Source organism: Thamnophis elegans, chromosome 8 (assembly GCF_009769535.1).
Source record: "Thamnophis elegans isolate rThaEle1 chromosome 8, rThaEle1.pri, whole genome shotgun sequence".
In the NCBI taxonomy this organism is placed as follows: Eukaryota; Metazoa; Chordata; class Lepidosauria; order Squamata; family Colubridae; genus Thamnophis; species Thamnophis elegans.
Genome location: NC_045548.1, coordinates 8,963,296 through 8,985,801, shown reverse-complemented (window position 1 = coordinate 8,985,801; position 22,506 = coordinate 8,963,296). Strand labels below are relative to the sequence as shown.

Here is a 22,506-nt window from a genome sequence, read left to right as displayed (position 1 = left end):
TACACTACACTACACTACACTACACTACACTACACGGTTCCACCACTAATTTGCGAACGACAAAAGCGCGCCTGACTAAACCGCGGTGACAAAACCGCGCCGACAAAACCGCGCCGACGAATGAGCGCTGAAGCGCGCCGACAACAGCGCGCCAACAGAAGTGCGCTGTAACCTAACCCTAAAAATAACCCTAAACCTAACCCTAACCCTAAACCTAACCCTAAACCTAACCCTAAACCTAACCCTAAACCTTATCTTAACTTAAATCACGCTTCTGTCGGCGCGCTGTTGTCGGCGCGCTGTTGTCGGCGTGCTTTTGACATCGCGGTTTTAGCACCGCGGTTTTGTCGGCGCGCTTTTGTCGTTCGCGCATTTGTCGGGTCACGACACTACACTACACTACACTACACTACACTACACTACAATAGAAGAGTTGGAAGGGACCTTGGAGGTCTTCTAGTCCAACCCCCTGCTTAGGCAGGAAACCCTACACCACTTGAGACAAATGGATAGCCAACATCTTCTTAAAAACTTCCAGTGTTGGGGCATTCACAACTTCTGGAGGCAACTTCTGTTCAACTGATTAATTGTTCTAACTGTCAGGAAATTTCTCCTCAGTTCTAAGTTGCTTCTCTCCTTGATTAGTTTCCACCCATTGCTTCTTGTTCTACCTTCAGCTGCCTTGGAGAATAGTTTGACTCCTTCTTCTTTGTGGCAACCCCTGAGATATTGGAACACTGCTATCATGTCTCCCCTGGTCCTTCTTTTCATTAAACTAGACATACCCAGTTCCTGCAACCGTTCTTCATATGTTTTAGTCTCCAGTCCCTTAATCATACTCCAAATACTGGAGATATTTCTTAATTTCACAGTGGAGACACGTAATCATAGTTTAACTGGGAAACTTGAGCACCCTAGACCAAGCCAAAAACACTAGAAAATTCCTGGAAGCCTGGCACTCAGACAAATTGGCCATCGACAGCACATAGACACAAACAACATCTATGTGCTATTCAAAAGAGACAGTCAAAAAGCCAAAAAGGAAACTAAAAGAGTAAAACACCTACTCACCAGTAATCAACACCCAGAGAAGCAGAAATTAACACCAAATTTAACAGTAGACCAGTAATCAAGAAGCAAACAATACTCCAGTTAAGCAATTGCCAAACAAGCTAACAGTAAACAACAGTGACAGGGCATTGACAGGGCAAGCCACTTGAGTATAAAATGAGAGCAAACTCCACACCCTACCAGCACTGATGATGTTACCTAGTTTGGTAATGAAACATCTGCAAGAAAACAATCAGAAAGCACCAAGGACCCCACAACTCTGGGCATAATATTACATAAAACTGCATTCAACAACATGCTCTCTGATTTCCAAATTGCAATAGATTTACATAAATCTTCATTCATTTCATGTTATTAAGGACATTCATTCATAAAACTAAACCTGAAGAAAGTTATATTAGAGGGGTGATTATCTGGACAGGAAAAAATCCAGAAAAAAAAATTCCTTGCTACTATCTAATTATTGTCTGGATTTCTGCAGCCCATAAATGGTAGACTTAATTAGTAACGTATAAATCTCTGCCACTGATTTTGAAGTGGCCATCCTTGTACAAAGGACTTTCAAAGGGACACTCTATCCTGAATCTCATGAATTATATAACCCATCCAGAAATTCAGTTCTGTTCATTTGGGTTTCAGAGGAGACAATAATTGCATGTTGCCCTATAGATAGTAATTAATTCAGCACTAATGTGAAGTTTTTGTGTTACCACCTATTAAGTTTTTTTTTCAAGAGATTGGTGTGCTTATTTTGAATACATTCGAGTTCTAATTAAATTATCCCTACCAGCATATTTTTCTCCCTTTAATCTCATTATTTACAACCTAAAACACCCTCTAACCCAGCAAAGGAAAATGAACTATGTGTCTGATGACAAGTTGGCTAGGAGCAGGAAGACAAGGAATTGGAATCATGTTTAGATGATTTCTAATTGATCAGAACAGGCAAAGTAAGGACATGAAAGTCGTTTCTCCTAATAATGCCATTTTACAATTTCATGTTCTTGCCATCAGCTCAGAGATGGCTTCCTACCAGTTCGCACCTATTCGGTAGAACCGGTTCGTCAAATCTACCGAACCGGTTAGAAGAGGTTCCACCAGTGGACCCGGAAAGCAGGCCACACCTACAGAAGAGGTTCCAAAATTTTTTGAAACCCACCACTGGTCCTTGGATATGATTATTCTACACTATCATGCTCATATTTATAAAACTCAGTGCCTCTGTGAAAGGTAAGGATGACAACTGCGTTTGTGGTGCAATCAGAACATTGCGTGTGTTGAAGTTGTTTTAACGCAAACCAAAGATGCCTTTTAAAAAACAAGTTTACATCATATTCTTATGCAGGCCAGTGCTGTGTGTGAGGTAATTTAAGGTGGTTCTGACAAGTGTCGTCGGCATCTTCATATCCGGTCACATGGGCGGCAAGTCACTCCCATCTGGTCACATGGGTGGCAAGCCACTCCCACAAAGGAGGCCACACCCACAGAGTAGGTTCGAACAATTTTTGAAACCCACCACTGCATTAGCTCTTGCAGCAGTGAACAATACTTATGAAGTCATGTCTTCACATTGCAGCTAAATAGTAAAAGTCCTTGATCTTCCTTCCAAAATCCAAAATTTAAAACCTCTAGTATCTCATGCATTTCACAAACAAAAGAGCTGGTTAGAAAAGACCTTTCCTTTTCAACACAGGATGAATCGTATAAACTATGATTTCACCTCTCAAACCTGTGGTTTGATGGCAAATTATGATGAACTCCACTTCTGCTGATTTGAAAAACTAAGAACAAGTGAAAATCACTGCCGTACTGAGCTACTGAGAGTTTTGCAGCAGCAACAACAACAAAAAAACAAACCCCTAACTCAAAGTTTCCACAGGTCCTGCTAATTTTATGCTGAAAAGAAAAAACGAGAAAAACATTTGTCAGTTTTATCTCGAGCTTATTTTGTCTAGATTACCAAAAAGTTTTATATAGCCATAAAGGTAATATGCCAAGTAAGCAAAGCTTACAAGACTTAAAATTTCAGAATTTAGGAAATAAGCCGTAAAGTCCTTCTCACTGAACAAAACCATGCAAAAATGAACTGTGCAGCATTCACATATAGCACATTGAAATAGTAGCTGGAACAAAATAATCACAGCTCTTCCAGAGTATTGTGAAGCAGAGACGTTTGGTGTTAATAGAGATCCTGAGGGGACAAAATGGAAAGGAGATATATGGAAGTCCTCACTTGAAGCCAGGTTTAAAAAGTTTATAAGGCCCCCAACTGAAACGAGATGTTGAAGGATCTAAAACTCATTTAATCAGGTCACGTTATTTTGCCTTCCCGTTCAAAAGCTCTGGAGTCTGATCATTCTTCTAGTACATTTGGGGCAGAAGACCAACCAACCAAGTAATTAGAAAGCAAGGAAAACACAGAAATATGTGAAGAAGGACAACAGTTCAAATAAACCTCTACAATAGGCTGGAAACAGAGTAGAGAAATGGTGGAAGACATACGTAAAAGAGATAACAAATAAAGGCAAGCAACAGTGACATTCCCATTGACACATAAATAGAAGTGAATGAAATCTAAAAGATATTATAATTAATAATAGGTTTTTTTTAAAAAAAAGAGCAATCAGCTCTTGCAACAACTACACAGTAAGAAAAAAAGCATGCATGAGTGAGATTTAAGGTCCCATTATTTATTTCCCATGAGCTATAAGGGGAACTCCAGTTCCTTAAGACAAACCTGTACGTTTTTGGAAGAAGCTGGAGTAAACATAGAGCCATTAAACCAGGGGTGGGTTCCTGCCAGTTCTATCCTCTTCTATAGAAAAGGTTCCACAAATCTACAGTGCCATTTAGAACCGGTTCCAGCTCCCTCCCCACCCGTCCGCACATCATCAAGATGAAGAGCGAGAGGAGGAATTCTGGGAGTTGAAGTCCACAAGTCTTAAAGCTGTCAACTTTGAACACCCCTGGGGTTTTTTTCTAAAGGGTTAGGGGTGCAAGGGTCTTGTAACTTGACAGCTTTAAGACTTGCACACTTCGATGGCAGAGTTCCTGAGCCAATATGACTGGAGGAGGAATTCTGGGAGTTGAAGTTCACAAGTCTTAAAGCTGTCAAGTTTGAACACCCCTGGGGTTTTTTTTTCTAAAGGGTTAGCGGTGCAAGGGCCTTGTAACTTAACAGCTTTAAGACTTGCGTGCTTCAAATGCCAGAGTTTCTGAGCCAACATTTTGGTTGCTAAGCAAGAGCGTTGTTAAGTGCGTTTCACCACATTTTACAAGTTGGCCACTCCTACCCAGTCACGTGGCCGGCAAGCCACTCCCACCCAGTCACATGGCTGGCAAGCCACTCCCACAAAGCAGGCCACACCTACAGAAGAGGTTCTAAAATATTTTGAAACCCACCACTGCATTAATCCGACAGGGTCCGCAACTTAGGAGTCCTCCTGGACCCACAGCTGACTTTTGATCACCAGCTGTCAGCTGTGACCAGGGGGGCATTTGCCCAGGTTCGCCTGGTCCGCCAGTTGCGGCCCTACCTAGACCGGGGGGCTCTCACAACAGTCACTCGAGCCCTTGTGATCTCTAGACTGGAATACTGCAATGGGCTCTACATGGGGTTGCCCTTGAAGTGCATCCGGCGACTGCAGCTAGTCCAGAATGCAGCCGCGCGAGTGATAGTGGGCGCACCGCGGTTCGCCCACGTTACACCTGTCCTCCGCGAGCTGCACTGGCTACCTGTTGGTCTCCGGGTGCGCTTCAGGGTACTGATGACCACCTTTAAAGCACTCCATGGTAGTGGATCTGAGTACTTGAGAGACCGCCTTCTGCCGATTACTTCCCTAAATCGACCAATTAGATCGCACAGACTGGGCCTCCTCCGAATCCCATCTGCCAGTCAATGCCGACTGGCGACCACACGGAGGAGAGCCTTTTCTGTTGCTGCTCCGACCCTGTGGAACGAGCTCCCCATGGAGATCCGTACCCTCACCACTATCCAGACCTTCCGCGCAGCCCTCAAGATCTGGCTCTCCCAGCAGGCCTGGGGATAGGCTTCCAATTCACCCGCCCGAGTGTTTGATTGTTGAATGAAAGTTGTGTTTTACTATTTTTTCTTTGTTCACATATTGTTTTGTTTTTGACCTTGCACCCCCCCTCCCCCCCCCTGTGGTTGTAAGCCGCCCTGAGTCCCCTCAGGGAAAAGGGCGGCATATAAATCCCAATAAACTACAAACTACAAACTACAATTTGATTGAAACAGACTCCAGCTAACAATTTAACACTAGAAAATGTTCTGTTCTTAATAGCCAGGTGTTCTCATGCATTTGCAAATTGGTAACCCAGGTATTCTAAAGAAAGATGCAAAAACAGCCGAGAGGCCTACATGACCGTGTCATGAAGAAAATAAGGTTTTGTCTAGAGACGTGAGGAAAAGTGCATTTTTTTTTCAGGGGAAGGCAGCAGAAACCAAACAGGAACATTTACTTACCAGCTAAATGGTTGGCAATCTTGGTAATGGGCTTAGGAGGCAGGGCAGGGGGTTGTTTGAGCAGGGAAAGCTGCTTCACTGGGGTGTCTTCGTGATCTCCAGAGAAAGCAGCAGATTTTTTAGGGGGGAGTAGCAAGACGGGTTTAGATGTAGGTTCTTGAGGGAGGTGGATTCCAGATTCACTGGACGTGGGACTCTCTTCAGACACTGGAGGACACAACCACAGGACAGACGCAACAAGGTTACAAGCGAAGCAGCAGCAGAAAGAGCAAAGGCAGCAGAGCAATGCAGATTTAAAGATGTAAGTAGGCATATTTTACTCAGACGCACAAAGAAAGGAGGAAGGGAAAAAAACGAGAGAGAGAGAAATTCTGGTGCTTTCACTACAGACTTACACTCGTGCATCCCTCACTAGCAACAATCTAGGGACAATTTCTCTGGCTCTTTTTCTTCTTCTCAGCTTGCTTCTCCTGAAGTCAACTGACTACATACCACAACTGGTAAGTACCACATTGGTATTATTTTTAGAATCCTTACAGTGCCTTCAGTGTTCCTTTTTCTAAAGTCCACGGATTATTCAGAATGTAAAAAAAACAAAACCTCTTCACAGAAGTATTTAACAAGGTTTTTTTTTTTTTTTTTTACACTGAGGTCTTTCCCACTGACCAGACTTGCAAAATATCCTGTATGTTGCAAAGGATTTTGAGATATTTTGTTAGGTATATATCACTTGTCCTCAAAGGCTGCAGACTGTTGTAGAATATTTCCCTCATGACTGCATATCTCACAGAAAGACAAGAAGCACAGATGTTTCAAAAGGGGATTCCTGTTATAATTGTTCTTCAGTGAGTCTGTCTCTGTCTCTGTCTGTCTGTCTGTCTGTCTGTCTGTCTGTCTGTCTGTCTGTCTGTCTATCTATCTATCTATCTATCTATCTATCTATCTATCTATCTATCTATCTATCTATCTATCTATCTTCTATCTATCTATCTATCTATCTACCCTATCTCTCTCTACCATCTCTACGTCTGTCTGTCTGTCTGTCTACTTTTCTATATCTACCTACCTACCTACCTACCTACCTACCTACCTACCTACCTACCTACTATCTATCTATCTATCTATCTATCTATCTATCTATCTATCTATCTATCTATCTATCTATCTATGTTCTATTTATCTACCTTCTCTATCTACCATCTCTACGTCTGTCTGTCTCTCTGTCTGTCTACCTACCTTTCTATATCTATCTATCTATCTATCTATCTATCTATCTATCTATCTATCTATCTATCTATGTTCTATTTATTTACCTTCTCTCTCTACCATCTCTACATCTGTCTGTCTGTCTGTCTACCTACCTTTCTATATCTATCTATCTATCTATCTATCTATCTATCTATCTATCTATCTATCTATCTACCTACCTACCTACCTACCTACCTACCTACCTACCTACCTACCTACCTATCATCCATCCATCCATCCATCCATCCATCCATCCATTCCCAGCTTTCCAATTCTTTTAAAAGTTATCATCATTATTCTGTCCTGTTAAATAATCTTCAGATACATAATTTTATCCTAAAAAACCAAGAGTATTTCTGCTTGGATATTGGTAGTGAAAGCCTTCATTTCTCTTTTCCAATTCAGGATAATATTAATACATTGAAAAACTCATTGCTTTTTGGCTTTAGCTGAACAACTTAAGCTGTACAGCTGTTGCCAAAGACCAGCATGTCTTGTCAAGTTATTATAAGCATTGCTTTGAGAAGAATAAACCCCACTAAATTAGAAAACAACCGAATTTGCCCTTTGTTTCATAAACACATCAAAATCCCTTTTCACTACATGGTACGTTGTCACCTCCATATACTGAAAGAGAGAGACAGAGAGAGAAAGAAAGAGATAGAGATGATGATAATATTTCACTGATGACATAAGCTAAACTTTGAGCTCGTTCATGAATATTCCAATATTTTTTTTTGCTGGAATTCTTCCATCATGAAATGAGTTTTCTGTATTGAAACTAGATCAATGGAAAGACAACATTAAAGTACTAGTATACAAACATGGCTATTGTGTCAGATTTACATTCCATATATTTCTGTTGTCTATGGAAAGTCTGTCAGCCAACTTTTAAAAACAATAGCCCTTTCCTGCTCTTCTATGCCCTGCTTCTTGCAAATATCTCCATTCTGTTCAGCCATCATACTAAGATACAATAGCAATAGCAGTTAGACTTATATACCGCTTCATAGGGATTTCAGCCCTCTCTAAGCGGTTTACAGAGTCAGCATATTGCCCCCAACAACAATCCGGGTCCTCATTTTACCCACCTCGGAAGGATGGAAGGCTGAGTCAACCCTGAGCCGGTGAGATTTGAACAGCCGAACTGCAGAACTGCAGTCAGCTGAAGTAGCCTGCAGTGCTGCATTTAACCACTGCGCCACCTCGGCTCCCTAACAGCGATGTCACTGATTTCTTTGCAGATACTTAATTCTATTTAGAGCTCTCTAGTGGAGTGATCAACACTACAACTAACTGCAGTAGATTCTACAAATTAGACATTGGAAAAAATAAATTGGTGTACTGTACTCTTTTAGTTTCCCAACCTGATTCAATTCAGAAGGATTTGGAGCTCAGCTCCCTGAACTGTGTCCCCCACTCCAAAAAATCAAGTTTAGCCTTCTTTTTTCCCTTAATCTAAAACCTTTTCTTTATGTGTGGTTCAGTAGGGTTCTGTTCTTCTTATCTTTCCGATTGTAAACAATTTTTTTCAAATTTAGTTCATATAAACATATGCCACCATTAAAACAAAATAGTAACTTGTTTTGGCAAGTTAGTTCACCAAAGAATAATGTACTGTGCAAACTTACCCATTAATATTGACAAACCTTTAAATGTTAATTCTTCATATTTATTAACTGAATTAGAGACTATTCATACAGATAAGATATAATCTAGAATTATATCAGTCTGGATATATTACTACTAAAGTATTAAGGAAATCACTGCATTTTTTATTCTGGAGAGCGAGTTTGGTGTAATGGTTAATGTTACTGGGCTAGAAACCAGGATGTTCTGGTCTTGCCTTAGGCACAAAGCCAGAGAGGTGATTTTGGGCAGGTCACATTCTTTCAACCCTAGAAAAAAAGACAATGGCAAGCCAATTTTGAGAAAAAAAGTTGCTGATAAAACTGCTTGTCCATGTAATCCCCAGGAGTCAAGGCTGCCTCAAACGATTCTTTCTAAATCATGTGGCTCATGATGGAATTGAAAAGCTACCTGTTCCATCCATGACGTCTGGATTCGGGAGTACTTCATAACTACAGGAATCTCCAGATATTGAACATGGCTCCAATTCAGATAGGGCTTGCAGTGATAGTTGGCTGGAACTCAACGCCTGTCCATTCTCCAATGACCCCTCTTCGTTCTGTATAGAAAGCTCTCCATCTAAAAGAAAGCACAATAGCATGGGAGAAAGATAATAACTGCAGTTGAAAAATCAATGCTCTTTAATAAAGAGGTTGATTGGAAAAATGGGTCCCCCCCCCTCCTTTGCCTCATGTATTTTAACTGCAAACAACAGATTCCATAGGGGGAAAAAAAACCTTAGTACGGAATAGAATAAACCTAGTTATCCAAGTATACCATGTCTAATATAAATATATTGTTGCTTCGGATGTATTTGTAAAAATGATAATTGGCTGTTGGAACATTATAATGTAACGAAGGAAAGACACTGGAACAGAATTGTTTAGTGTGTGCCTGTGGTGGGTTTCAAAAATTGTTCGAACCTACTCTGTGGGTGTGGCCTCCTTTGGGGGGAGTGGCTTGCTGCCCAGGTGACCGGATGGGAGTGGCTTGCCGCCCATGTGACCGGATATGAAGAGGCCGACGACACTTGTCAGAACCACCTTAAATTACCTCACACACAGCACTGGCATGCATAAGAATATGATGTCAACTTGTTTTTTAAAAGGCATCTTTGGTTTGCGTTAAAACAACTTCAACACACGCAATGTTCTGATTGCACCACAAACGCAGTAGTCATCCTTGCCTTTCACAGAGGCACTGAGTTTTATAAATATGAGCATGATAGTGTAGAATAATCATATCCAAGGACCAGTGGTGGGTTTCAAAAAAATTTGGAACCTCTTCTGTAGGTGTGGCCTGTTTTCCGGGTCCACTGGTGGAACCTCTTCTAACCGGTTCGGTAGATTTGACGAACCCGTTCTACCGAATAGGTGCGAACTGGTAGGAACCCACCTCTGGTGTGTACTTGGCATTGAGCTTCTTAGAGCAGGGCCCCTAAGGCTAATTTCCCTGTATGCTCAACACCCACCCTCCATCTTGTTTCAGGTTTTGAGTGCAATATTGGTCCCACTTCAACTCTTCGATACAATAATCTACAGACTGGAACATAGTATGTTCTGATTTGCAAGTTTTGGCACATCTCCTGCACAGGTTCTTGACTGGTGCATCAGAACAGAATGCTCGAGATACCCTTGTTTCATTTCATTTCCATTGAAAGTCTCTATTAGCTCATAAATTCACATTTATGAAGTCTTGGGGAAAATCTTGGAACTGATATCAATATTATGTAAACACAAACAGAAAACACTGCTCAATTAATGACAATTAATTATAATGGATTTAAATGACATTATAATTAATTAATCAATTATAATTAATCAATTACAAGAAACAATGTGCAACTAATCAGAGAATTATCTAAAACTAATCTGCCCTTGTTTGGACCAATGAAAATACAAGCTAGAAATTGCCCAGTCTTCATTAATTATAAATCCAGCTATATAAACAGCAGCAATTTGGTTTCCCCAAAGTTATAATACTTCCTTAGAGTTTTGGGAATTTTTGATTTTTATGATCGATATGAATATCTTTGCTTTTGAATTAGCTAGGAAACTTCTTTCTTTTTGTTTGTTTGTGTGTGTTTGTGTGTTTGCTATCCAAGGATTTGCCATTACAGGCTATGATTGAATGTTGCTTCAAGGGAGGGCTCCCTTTTCCCAGCCTTTTTTTTTTCAGAAGGAAAGGAGACTACAATCTACCCAACTTCAAAGGTTTTTTTTTTGAAAGAGAGAGTGAGTTTGGAAATGTTGTTGGATGGAAATTCTCCTAAGCAGGTTGAACTTAGAGGGACTTAAGTTTTAGATAAACTTCCTTAAGTTTATCTTAAGTTGATGAGTTCCACTCCCCTCTCGACTTGTATGGTTGTGTGATTCTTGGTTATTTTAATTACTTGTATTCTGTTCTATGTTCCCCTTTTCCCCTTTTGAGTTGTTCGCCGCCCTGAGTCCCTCCCGGAGAAGGGCGGCATACAAATAATAAAATTCAATTCAATTCAATTCACTTCTCTCCCAGGCCTGAATGGAATCAATGAGACTTGTATTCAACCAAACATGCACCTGATTGTGCTGTCTGGTAAAAGAAAAATGGTAAAACCAATCATAATTGCATTACTGCCTTCCATTTGTAAAAGATATATAAAATAACAATACAAAATGCATCAGCTGAGAACTGCTAAGTCAAATGAACTGAATATTGGTAAGTCAAATGAAAGACATTTGAACTGCATATATAAATGTTAAATTTGAATACTGCGTAGTCTCTTCATTAATATTTCACTGAACAGAAGGACTTAAGATCAAGCTGCTTGCTGTCATCTGTTGAGTTAGATGGTTGGAAAGTATACAAGAGATGAAAAAAAAAACCCTAAATAACTTTGATCTATTTTTAACCAAACAGCAATCTCGCAACTATACAGAACAAATTACTCTAAAGTGTTGTGTTTTTCTTTAACGGGCTTAGAAAAAAAGTTTCCCTTTTTTAGTGCGGTATTCTAGTTCTAAATTTATTATTCATTTTTCATGAAATGATCTGTTAATTGCTTTTATTTACTGATGTATTTCTGGGCTTCAAAATTGGGCTCAAAGAATCATAGAGTTAAAAGAGTCTTTATAATTTAGCACCACAAAAAGCCATGGTAGATACAACCCAGATGTTTTTTTTTGCTTACGTCACAAATGTTATTTTCAGACAATAAAGTAGTCTTCCAATTAGTAACCATTCTAGGTTGTTACTATCTTCTTCTTCTTTTTTTTTAGTAAATACTTAAATTCCACCAACAAAAAAGGTTGAACTGGGACACAGCTGATGAGAAGGAAGATTTGAGTCTCATTTCTAAGCAGAACTGGAGGGGAATGCTAGATCGTTATGTCCACCTATATTTCCCTTGGTGTCACAACTGATTTTTGTTGTTGTTGTTTGGCTTGATCTGTTTTCAGAAAACTGGAGATTGCTTGTGCTAAAAACTGGTAATTCATTTTACGAAGAATGTCCTAAGATTTCATTTTCATTAGGTGTTATAGGGACTGATTTTTCAGGTGACTTCTTAATAACCTCAGGAATTGGGTACCTCAAAAAGGAATCCAATTTATAAGCATCTAACACCCATCTTTTCACAATGGAATGTTTAATTTGAATATTTTGTAACACTAAATATGAAACTTGAATATGATTTTATTGTCTTTATGACCGCCCTTTCTTGTAAAAATATGAACATAGCCTCTCTCTTTTAATGCTATAAAATATGGATAATTGAGCTAGAAAATATTCCAATACCAATCAAACAATATTTTAATATAAAAGCTGCTCCTGAGCGCATTTGAATTTATTTATCAGTAGTTTGGAGTCCAGCTATTATAAAAATCCAGATCTAAGTCCTGGACTTGCTACAAGAAATTATTGCAAAAACAGATAACATTATCCACGCCCTCCCAATCAATTCCCACCGTGAGTTGAACAGTGTTTCTTACCTTTATCAAATATTTCCTTCAGAACTCCTCTCTTGATAAGTTCCTCTCTGCTTTGCCTCATTGATATTTTTCTTTCAAGCGCTAACAAAAAGAAAGAAAATACAAGTCAAAATAATGATCTCAAAAAATATTAGGAAACAATTGTTTTCATCTTTTGAAATACTTGTATAATCCTGAAGACTTAAATAAACCCACATCATTGAAATGTTTTAATATCTTCTATTTTGGCCAATATTTTCAACTTTACAAAAAGGTATCTGCCCTTATTGTCCTCCCATTTATTGATTTTACATCTGACTTTCATGTGAAGATTTCTGATTGGTGTGGTGATAAGATGAATTTATGAATTTCCAAGGAGATCATCTGATCTTTTGATTGCTTGATTGCTTAATTAGTAAGCAGAAAACTTCTTTTTGTTTTTCTTTGCCTAAATTACAGCTTTGTGGTTTCATTAGATTAATTATGGGTTTGAAATCAGGAAGACAGGGTTTGAAAACAGGAATCACTTCCTCCTCTTCAGAGGGACAGCAGCTCCTTCAGACTGTTGAAGAACAGCTGAAAGATTGAGCTGGTGATGAATTTATTCCTGATTCAAAATGAAAAGAACACAGAGAAAAATCTAACCACTTTAAAGTCTCTCTCCCATAGATTATGGAATTTTTTTTATAGAATAACTGAATTTACACATATTTATCTGTGAATTAAAACTTTTTGGACCTAAAACAAAACAGTCAAAAAACATTGCAGTTGAATTTTTTATTAATCAATTCAATTGAGACAAAAGTTGCTCAGCTTAGTGAGGAAAAAGACCTGATAAATTATTAGATTCTCAACTGAAACTGCATTAACAATAACACAGTAATATTATTTTGATTACCAAGAAAAGACAAATAATTCAGCATGAATGATTCTATTTTAATAAACAAATTAAAAATAAATCACTTCTAATTTTTAAGGTTTAAATTTCCAATAGTGAGAAAATTAGCAGAAAGGAAATCATTAAGAAGAATTATTCATTAAAAATAATAATAATATGGTTCTTCTGAACACAAATAAGAAGCTGCTTATGTCTATCTGTTCAGGAACAAATAGGCTTTGGTGGGTATTTTTTAAAATTAACTGGCTTTGACCAGCATTTTTCCCATAATATCTTGATTTCTCTTCCAATCATCACTTCACCCCTTCTATTTCTCAAGGAAGATCTTGATTAACTCATATAGTGCACCTGACCTTGGAATTTCTGCTCTGTTTTAATAAGGGCACTCTAAGAATAAAATTTCAGCTGGAGTTATTATATGCTAATGATATTTTATATATTATTGATCATTATGAATATTTTATGTCAAAATTTATTAATATTATGTAATAACACCTATTCTTCCCAAATAGATCAGAAGGGAAAAAATGACCAATTTCCACCTTCTGATCTATTTTATTGTAAAACTACATTAATGGAATCTTTCAAGCCTGAAAGAACAAATGTCTCACTGTCTGAAAAACTGGTGTGTGTGTGTGTGTGTGTGTGTGTGTGTGTGTGTGTGTGTGTGTGTTTTCTTTCTCAGCGTCTTTCTATGCCTATTATTCAGCTGCAGGCTATGCCTTCTCTTATTTGACCATTCCATAGGCAGTATTTCTTTGTCTGTCTCTCAAGGTCTTGCTCACATACAATTACCCCAGGTTATTCAATTCAATATAGAATATCTGAAATGTTGGAAATGCGAATCAATACATGGAACATATTACCATTTATGGTAGACCTGTGAGGAGGCTAAAATCTTTTGGAAAAGAATCAAAAATTGGCTGGAGGCAATAATGGGGGTTAAAATTGAATGGAAACCTGAAGATTTTTTTTAATTAGGAATAATGTCTGCAAAATACAAAAAAGAAATCCAGTATTTAATACAACATATAATTACGGTGGCAAGGATTGCCTTTGCCCAGAAATGGAAAAACAAATTAATTCCAAGCGAAGATGAAATAATAAGAAAGGTTATGGATTGTGCTGAAATGGACAAACTAACAAAAGAAATCCAGGGAAAAGAAGAATCAGAATTCTACCAGATATGGGATAGGTGGATGGAGGAAAGAAACAAGAATCAATGAAGGAATATAACAAAACACAAAAAAAATAGTTATGAGTAAAATAAGAATGGTGAAATCCAAATAAAATACAATAGAAGGGGAAATAATATAAGGTGAGCGGTATCGATTGATGATTGCTATTAGAAAGAACAGGAAGCTCCTGTTTGTATTGTATTGTGTAAATGTGGTGTACGTCTAAGTTTTGTGTGTGTGTATTTTACATGTTTGTTAATAAAAAATAAAAAAATAAAAGAGAATGTCTGAAATATGTTGTAGCCGCCCGGAGTCCTTCGGGATTGGGCGGCATACAAATCCATTAAAACCTTAAAAACCTTAATGTTCTATGACCTCTGGATATCCAGAGGAGTTATGGTGAACTTTTGAAGAAAACTCTGAAAAAGTGGAATCGGTAACTGTGGCAAATAGCAAGGAACTGATGAGCGAATTGGTTCCATGGAACATCTCAGGATAAAGAGAGGATGAAAAAAATCCCACTTGTGTTCTGGACCGTTGCTTCACATGAGCAGACCTCAGGACAGTGGCCTTTTGCCAATTTGAGCACCGAGAGATGACATGATTAGCCATCTTGCTTGCAACCACAGTGGAGCCTTTTACAGCACACTATGTTAGCAAACTTCACTTTGTAATCAACTCATTGACTAATTAACTGTTGTGGCCCAGCAGGAGCCGTTGGAGCTGCCACCAGACTCCAACAGCGAAGGGTCCTATGAGTCGGCTTGGGAGGATGTGGAGGACCCTGGACAGGGTTCCGACTCCGAGCAGGGCGCAGAGAGGCTGGTTGGCCACCAAAAGGCACCTGAGCCTTGGACCAGTGGGGAGGAGGCAAGGGAGAGTGAGCCGGATGCCAGTAGTGAGTTGTTCCTGGATGCACGGCATTGAAGAGCTAATAGGCATCAGGAACAGTCGCGCAGTTACAGGAGGTAATTGCACTCAGCTGGTGGTCATTAGGCTCCTCTCCAGACTATAAAAAGACTACTTGTGCACATGCTCCTCTTTGCAGAAGTCAACACAGGATCGAATGTCGGAGAACATTGTTATGAGCTTGGCAGGCTGGATTGCTGCCAAGCCTTATCTGTGTTTATTGCTGCCCAAGCTTGTCTGTGCCGGTTTGCTGCCAAGGACCTGTCTGTCTGTTATTTAAATGCCGTAACCTATCTTTGGCTCAGAGTGTGCCTTGGTGTGGAACGAGGGGGGTCAGAACAATTAACTATTTCCAAGATATTAAAGACCTTTAGAATGACAACTTTGGAAATGCTAAATGTGTCTATCTTTAATCCTGAATGAAAGAACATTTTAATTGTAAAGGTAAGATTTAAAGAATCTGAAATAAGTAGCAATTATGCAAAAAGCACTATAGTTATATTATGTAGTAGTCCCTCTGATATGTTTGCAGAGACTTGGTTTATTTTTCATTACAACAAAAATTCTACTATGAATCTAGTATTAACAGCAACAAGATATATCTAAAAAGTCTTGGACAGAAATCAAAGGTTGATCATTATTCACATCATAAACTTACATTTTAGGACAATCATAGTTTGAAACTTCCATGTAAATAGAGGAGTTAATTACGAATAGACAAGGCACTTACATATATGATATGGCATTGTTCTGGTGGGCTTTCAAATCCATATATTTGTTAATATGGTTTGGGGAACATTAATATGACTTGAAGATTGGAATGCGATTTTGAATTATATATTGAAAAGTGGGATTTTTCATCATATGAAAAACTATGGATTTATCAGGCAGGAGCTAGAACAAGAATGCAGACTTGCAGAAATGACCTAGGAAAACTCTCTTAGCAGCAGGGCTGAGCTTTGCAGAGATAGCAGGAGAGAAGCTTTGCTTCTATCAACATGCTTTGCGGGTGCTTTTCAAATGCTTTTCTGGCCTTAATAGAAGTTGATTGATTTTATTTGATTTTATTATATTTATATGCTGCCCTTTTCCCCCGAAGGGGACTCAGGGCGGCTCACAATTCAAATCGGGGAAGGGGGATACAGACAGAAAATAAAAGACGAAACATAACAATACATAATTTAAAAACACACAACAGTCATACCATTCGAGACGGGGGCAACAGCTCTTTAGACCCAGGCCTGTCGGAACAGCCAGGTTTTAAGGGCTATGCGGAAGGCCTGGAGGGTGGTAAGGGTTCGAATCTCCACGGGGAGCTCGTTCCAGAGGGTCGGAGCAGCCACAGAGAAGGCTCTCCTTCGGGTAGTCACCAGTCGGGATTGGCCGGCGGATGGAATTCGGAGGAGGCCTAATCTGTGGGATCTAATCGGTCTAGTGGAGGTGATTGGCAGCAGGCGGTCTCTCAAGTACCCAGGTCCAATACCATGAAGGGCTTTATAAGTGACGACTAGCGCCTTGAAGTTTCCTTTCTGGAGGGGCTGAATTTTAAAAGAGAATTTTTCAAATCGCCACTTTTGTGATTCTGTAGTTACGTTTTGCATAATTTTTATTTCATAGGAAAAAGTCTATACAATAACTGTCAATTTCCCCTCAGGCATTAAATGTCAAATAAGGTCACAGTTTAGTTGTTACTGTAGTATATACACTGTACCTACTGGTGCCAGCTCACATCAAAGGATTTAAAAAAAAAAAATCTGTGACCTTTTCTGAAATTTGCAAATCTCTTTATTTCCTGTTCATTGCAAGAGATAATTACACCTGCTGTTCAAAGGATTTCTTAAGATGTCAGGCCTGCTGAATCTATCACTGAAGTATTGAGTCCCACTGAGAAACAGGTGCAACTGCTTCTGTGATTCTGTCAGGCATCAATAGCGATTTTGATTTCTCGTTCTTTTGTCAAGAAAACCAGCACCACACATATCATCTAAATTGAGAGTGGGATAGTAGTGCCATGAATAACTCCTTTTAGCACTCTTAAAGTCTTTTACAATGTTATTGTCTCGTTGTCCTCCTTAAAGTTTAACCAATCCAACCATGTTTCATTGCCTTGGCCATTTTTTAATTACTTCATATCAACATGCAATAGCTCTCCAGCCTGATTCTGCTGATCTTCATATGATTTTGCTTCCTTCATTTGATTCTAGTAAATATTTATCCAAACAGAACTTCGAAGTGAAACAACCATGCCGATACTTTTCTACACCAATGTCCAGAATTATAGGTGACCTCAGAAAAAGCCACTGTTATTGTCTCAGTCATATACGGATTTCAAGAAAAATGAGTGATAAGTGATAAGTAAGGTATATTCTTCCTTCTAGAATATACAGTACCTCAGTTGAGCAGCCACAGTTTCAGGGAAGAGTATATGTCCATTAGTCCCTAGGCCAGTGATGGCGAACCTTTTTTGGCACATGTGCCAAAAGTCGGGGGAGTGCAGGGGGGTCGTGCATGGGTGTGCCACAACCATAATGCAATGCTCATGACCCTAGCGTGCATGACCAGCGCTCCCCCCCCCATTTTTGGCATGCTTTTTTTGCCTTCCCTAGGCTCCAGAGGCTTTATAGGAGCCTGGGGAGGGTGAAAACAGCCTCTCCCGCCACCCCCAGAGGCCCTCCAGAGGCTTCAGGAGCTTCCCTGAAGCCTCTGGAGTGCAAAAAAAACAGCCCTATGGGCAAACCGGAAATTCAGGGACAGACTTCTGGTTTGCTTGTAGGGCCGGTTTTATCCCTCCGGAGCCTTCAGGGACCTTCAGGAGGCTTCCCTGAAGGCTCTGAAGGGAAAAAAACCCGACCCTATGAGCAAACCGGAAGTCACTTCTGGTTTGTCTGTAGGGCTGTTTTTAGCCCTCCGGAGCCTTCAGGGACCTTCAGGAGACCTCCAGGGGCAGGGGGGAGGCTGTTTTCACCTTCCCCAGGCTCCTATAAAGCCTTTGGAGCCTGGGGAGGGCGAAAAATGGCCTCAAAAGAAGTCTGAAGTCAGCTGGCCAGTGTGCACATGCACGCTGGCCAGCTGACAGTGCAACGCCTCATGGGCCCTGACAAATGGTTCCCCGTGCCACCTGTGGCACATGTGTCATAGGTTTGCCATCCCGGCCCTAGGCGTTAATCCTTCACTTGCAGTATAGATCTAATCAGAGGCAAAGCCAGTGGTGTATCTGACCAGAAGCCCAGATATAGTGGCTGAGAAAGCTATGCTTCCTTACCAAAAATTAGCTTAATGACTACATCAACACTCTTAAGAATCCATGTGAACACATCAGAAAATGTGAGCAGTTTCAATTCTATGATGTTGTAATATTTTTCCCATCAACATCAAAATGTTTAAGAGTAATGAGTCAATATGCAGAACAACTTATTCACTGACTGGCCAGCTACAAGTTTGTTGAATCTGTGTTAATGAAAAAAATGATCTGCATTTTAGCAAAGGTGGGAAACTTCGCTGCTTAGTAAGAGTTTTCTACATTTGCCATTTGGTAAGAGGGCTGCCTGGTATATTAATTTGTGGCAGAAGATTATCTTGAAAACATAAACAAACCTGACTTTATGTATCATTTGAGCAGCTTCAGATTTCCGTCTAATAAGGGCTGGTCTTCAAATTAGGAACATATAGATCTTTCATAAATTGAAAAACTGTTTAAGAAGAAAGTATTTTCTTGAAAAGCGAAATCTTTAAATTGGATAGAAATTCCAGAATGAATTATGCATTGGCAAACTGAAAAGGGATATTGGATTACATTATTTCCTGATAAAACAAAAGATGTTTATCCATAAGACACAAAAGAAAGTCATTTTAACTAAACCTGGTCAGGCTTAAAGGTCAACCAAAATAAAAGGGAGTGGGTAGGCCATCTAGTGCAAGTGTTTTTTCCTTTCTTTGGTGAGAAATCACAAGCATGTCTTTGAGCTCTCCCTCAATTTGTAGCAGTGCCATCATTCACAGGAAGCCAGATGGATGACATTTTCTACTGAGGGCTGGAGATTACCATCTCTATTACAGCCACCGGAACTATGCCATTGTGGTTGGAAGGAGACATGATAACAGATTTGGAATTGTAGCTGAAAATGACAATGTACCTCTAGTTTTCCTTTCTCTGCCCTTAACCCATAATAGGAACATGTAACATGATTTTCTACAGGAAGTAGATTTTTTTTCTACTTCAAGGAATTGTTCAATTCCATCTTCTTCTTCTTAGCTTGTAAAGTGGGGCACAAGATGTGGCAATATCACAATCTTTTTTCCCCAGAATGAGGTGTATGATAAAGAAGTCAAAAATATTAATACTAGGTTTTGTCGTAGATTGAAATAACAATATGGATTCCCAGGAAGGAGAAGGGGCATTCCAGAGGAGTAGGAGGCAACTTATCCATGATCATGGACATGATCCATGATCTTATGTGTGGGAGAAAGAGGATGAAGGCAGTTCCTCCCAATTCATTGTTGATGCAGTGCTCAATTTGGGAAGATTTTGTCAATACACATGAAACAATAAGTATGAAAGAATTGGCACATGTCATTCTTGGTTTTGAGCCATTCTGTGATGAGAAGGCTGTGCAATTGTTTGGCTAGTCCTGCCTTATGCTGATCTCCATTGAGCTTAGAATAATGCTGCATCGATCAATTTCACCAACTGTTTCATTGTAGTTAACTTACTTTTTGTCAATCAAGATTTCTGGTGAGATATAAAGACCCGAAGATATCCCTGATAAATGGGGATGACATTACCGCTGAAACCTGTAGCCGCAGGCAGGATCTGGGCCAGAAAAGAGATCTTCAGTTTGCCCACTTATTTGTGTCAACTAAGCTTCAAACCTAGTGAATAGATTTCCCCATGCATCCAGATTTCAAAGTCATCCATCAGTGTCAATGTAGATTTCTTTCATTTGCAATTTCCATCAGCAAACTTGTGTATATCTAACCAAATGTTCCAGGCATACAGAGAAAAAAATCATTGCCATTGACACTGTGACCAGACCAGTGGTGGGTTTCAAAATTTTTTCGAACATACTCTGTGGGTGTGGCCTCCTTTGTGGGAGTGGCTTGCCGGCCATGTGACCTGGTGGGAGTGGCTTGCCGGCCATGTGTTTTCTTTCTTTCTCTCTCTCTCTCTCTCTCCTTCCTTTTGTCTCTCTGTCCCTGTTTCCTTTTTTTCTTTCATCTCTCTCTCACTTTTTCTTTCTTTCTTTCTTTCTTTCTTTCTTTCTTTCTTTCTTTCTTTCTTTCTTTCTTCCTTCCTTCCTTTCTCTTTCTCTCTCTGTGTGAATCTGTGTGTGTGTGTGTCTGTGTGTGTGTGTGTGTGTGTGTGTCAGTGGTGGGTTTCAAAACTTTTTGGAACCTCTTCTGTAGGTGTGGCCTGCTTTCTGGTGGAACCTCTTCTAACCGGTTCGGTAGATTTAACAAACCGGTTCTACTTGAACTGGTGCGAACTGGTAGGAACACACCTCTGGACCAGATGAGAGAATTATCAAATTAAAATAAACAAAACAACAAAGATATAACAAAAGAAAGTAAGAATGAGCAAACATCATGACAATGTGGTGAATTGCTTACAAAACCCATTTCAGGTATTTTCACATTTCCATTAATAGATATTTCTATTAAGGAAGAAGGAAAACATAGAAAGGACAGGTTGCATTTAAAAAAGAGAAATCTAATCTGAGTTTCAAACAGGTGTGGAACAAGGTGAGAAACATCATATTTTACTTGGTTGAATAGCAAGAACATTATGTCTTTAATCAGTAGTTCTTAACTGCAAAGCAAGCCACATTAGGATGTTCTAAAAATAGCTATCCCAATCATATCCCCTGGATTAATCTCAATGAGGGGTATCAGGCCACCTGGAAAATTCAGATACTCAATAGACAGCAGCAGAGGTTTTCTGCTAATTTCCCACTATCAAGTAATCCTCCAGCCTATACGTCCCCTATCTGGTGATCCTACCAATGGCCCAAATAATACAGAACAGCTTCAAGCCACAATTTGGGTCCTTTACATCAGGACAGATTTAATGCTGCATCTTAGAAGTCAGTGTCGTAATCTGAAAGTAAAGTGGGATTTACTTTTAAGTAGGCATATTTAAAATTACACTGCAGATAACTGATAAGCCTAATTGACTCCTAGAGATCTTCCAATACATAAAATATTAGACTGCCTATCTCAGTGGTGGGTTCCGGATTCCATTCCAACCGGTACGGTTGGAACTGCTCCAGTGTCACCCACATGGATGCGCGCAGTGCGCGCATGCGTCGTACTTGCCTGCGACACTTCCGCAAGCCTCTGCAACGCTCCAGCTGCTTGACAGAGTGTCGCGCAGGCGCCATACGTGCCATGTGTGTGCACAGAAGCGCCAAAGGCTTAAAGCACAGGTAAGGAACTCAGGCGGGAGGGCAGGCCCTCCAGAGCACCAGAACGAAACGGTACCCGGTACTCTGGGCAGGCTCTGGTACACAACAATAGCAATAGCAGTAAGATTTATATACCGCTTCATAGGGCTTTCAGCCCTCTCTAAGCAGTTTAGAGAGTCAGCATATTGCCCCCAACAACAATCCGGGTCCTCATTTTACCCACCTCGGAAGGATGGAAGGCTGAGTCAACCCTGAGCCGGTGAGATCTGAACAGCCGAACTGCAGAACTGCAGTTAGCTGAAGTAGACTGCAGTGCTGCATTTAACCACTGCGCCACCTTGGTAGACCCACCACTGGTCTACCTCTACCTCTCACCAAGCTTAAATCTAGGAAACCAATTTGGAATAACACACCACAGTCTTGCAACATAGATGAAAAATGGCAATTAAGATGGGTGACTTTTAATAACTATAACAAAACAGATCACACAGATCCAACGAAACCACTTCCAGGAATGCAGTTGCCTCCCAAAATATGGAGCCACCTGAATAGAATCAGGACAGGCCATGTCAGAACTAAGGCAAAGTGGGGAATGGCTGGAAGTGAGCTATGTCATTGCACCGGAGAAAACTATAACACATAGAAAAGAATGTCTCCTAAGGAAATGTCAAGGCACCTGGGATGATCTCATTGCAGGCACACTAGAAGCACTTAGATAGATAGCTTCCTTAGATATCGA

The 22,506-nt window shown here is 39.9% G+C and overlaps 1 protein-coding gene across 1 annotated transcript in view; it reads right to left on the bottom strand.

Annotated features, from left to right (window-relative positions):
• PHACTR1 (phosphatase and actin regulator 1) overlaps nucleotides 1-22,506 on the bottom strand; it is a 108,046-nt gene that overhangs the window by 51,959 nt on the left and 33,581 nt on the right. Inside the window, exons 2-4 of the mRNA XM_032222398.1 lie at nucleotides 12,403-12,483; nucleotides 8,846-9,013; nucleotides 5,558-5,764 (exon numbers count right to left, since the gene is read on the bottom strand). Of these exons, the coding sequence (XP_032078289.1) occupies nucleotides 5,558-5,764; nucleotides 8,846-9,013; nucleotides 12,403-12,483 (456 nt within the window). The remainder of the gene's footprint in view (nucleotides 1-5,557; nucleotides 5,765-8,845; nucleotides 9,014-12,402; nucleotides 12,484-22,506) is intronic.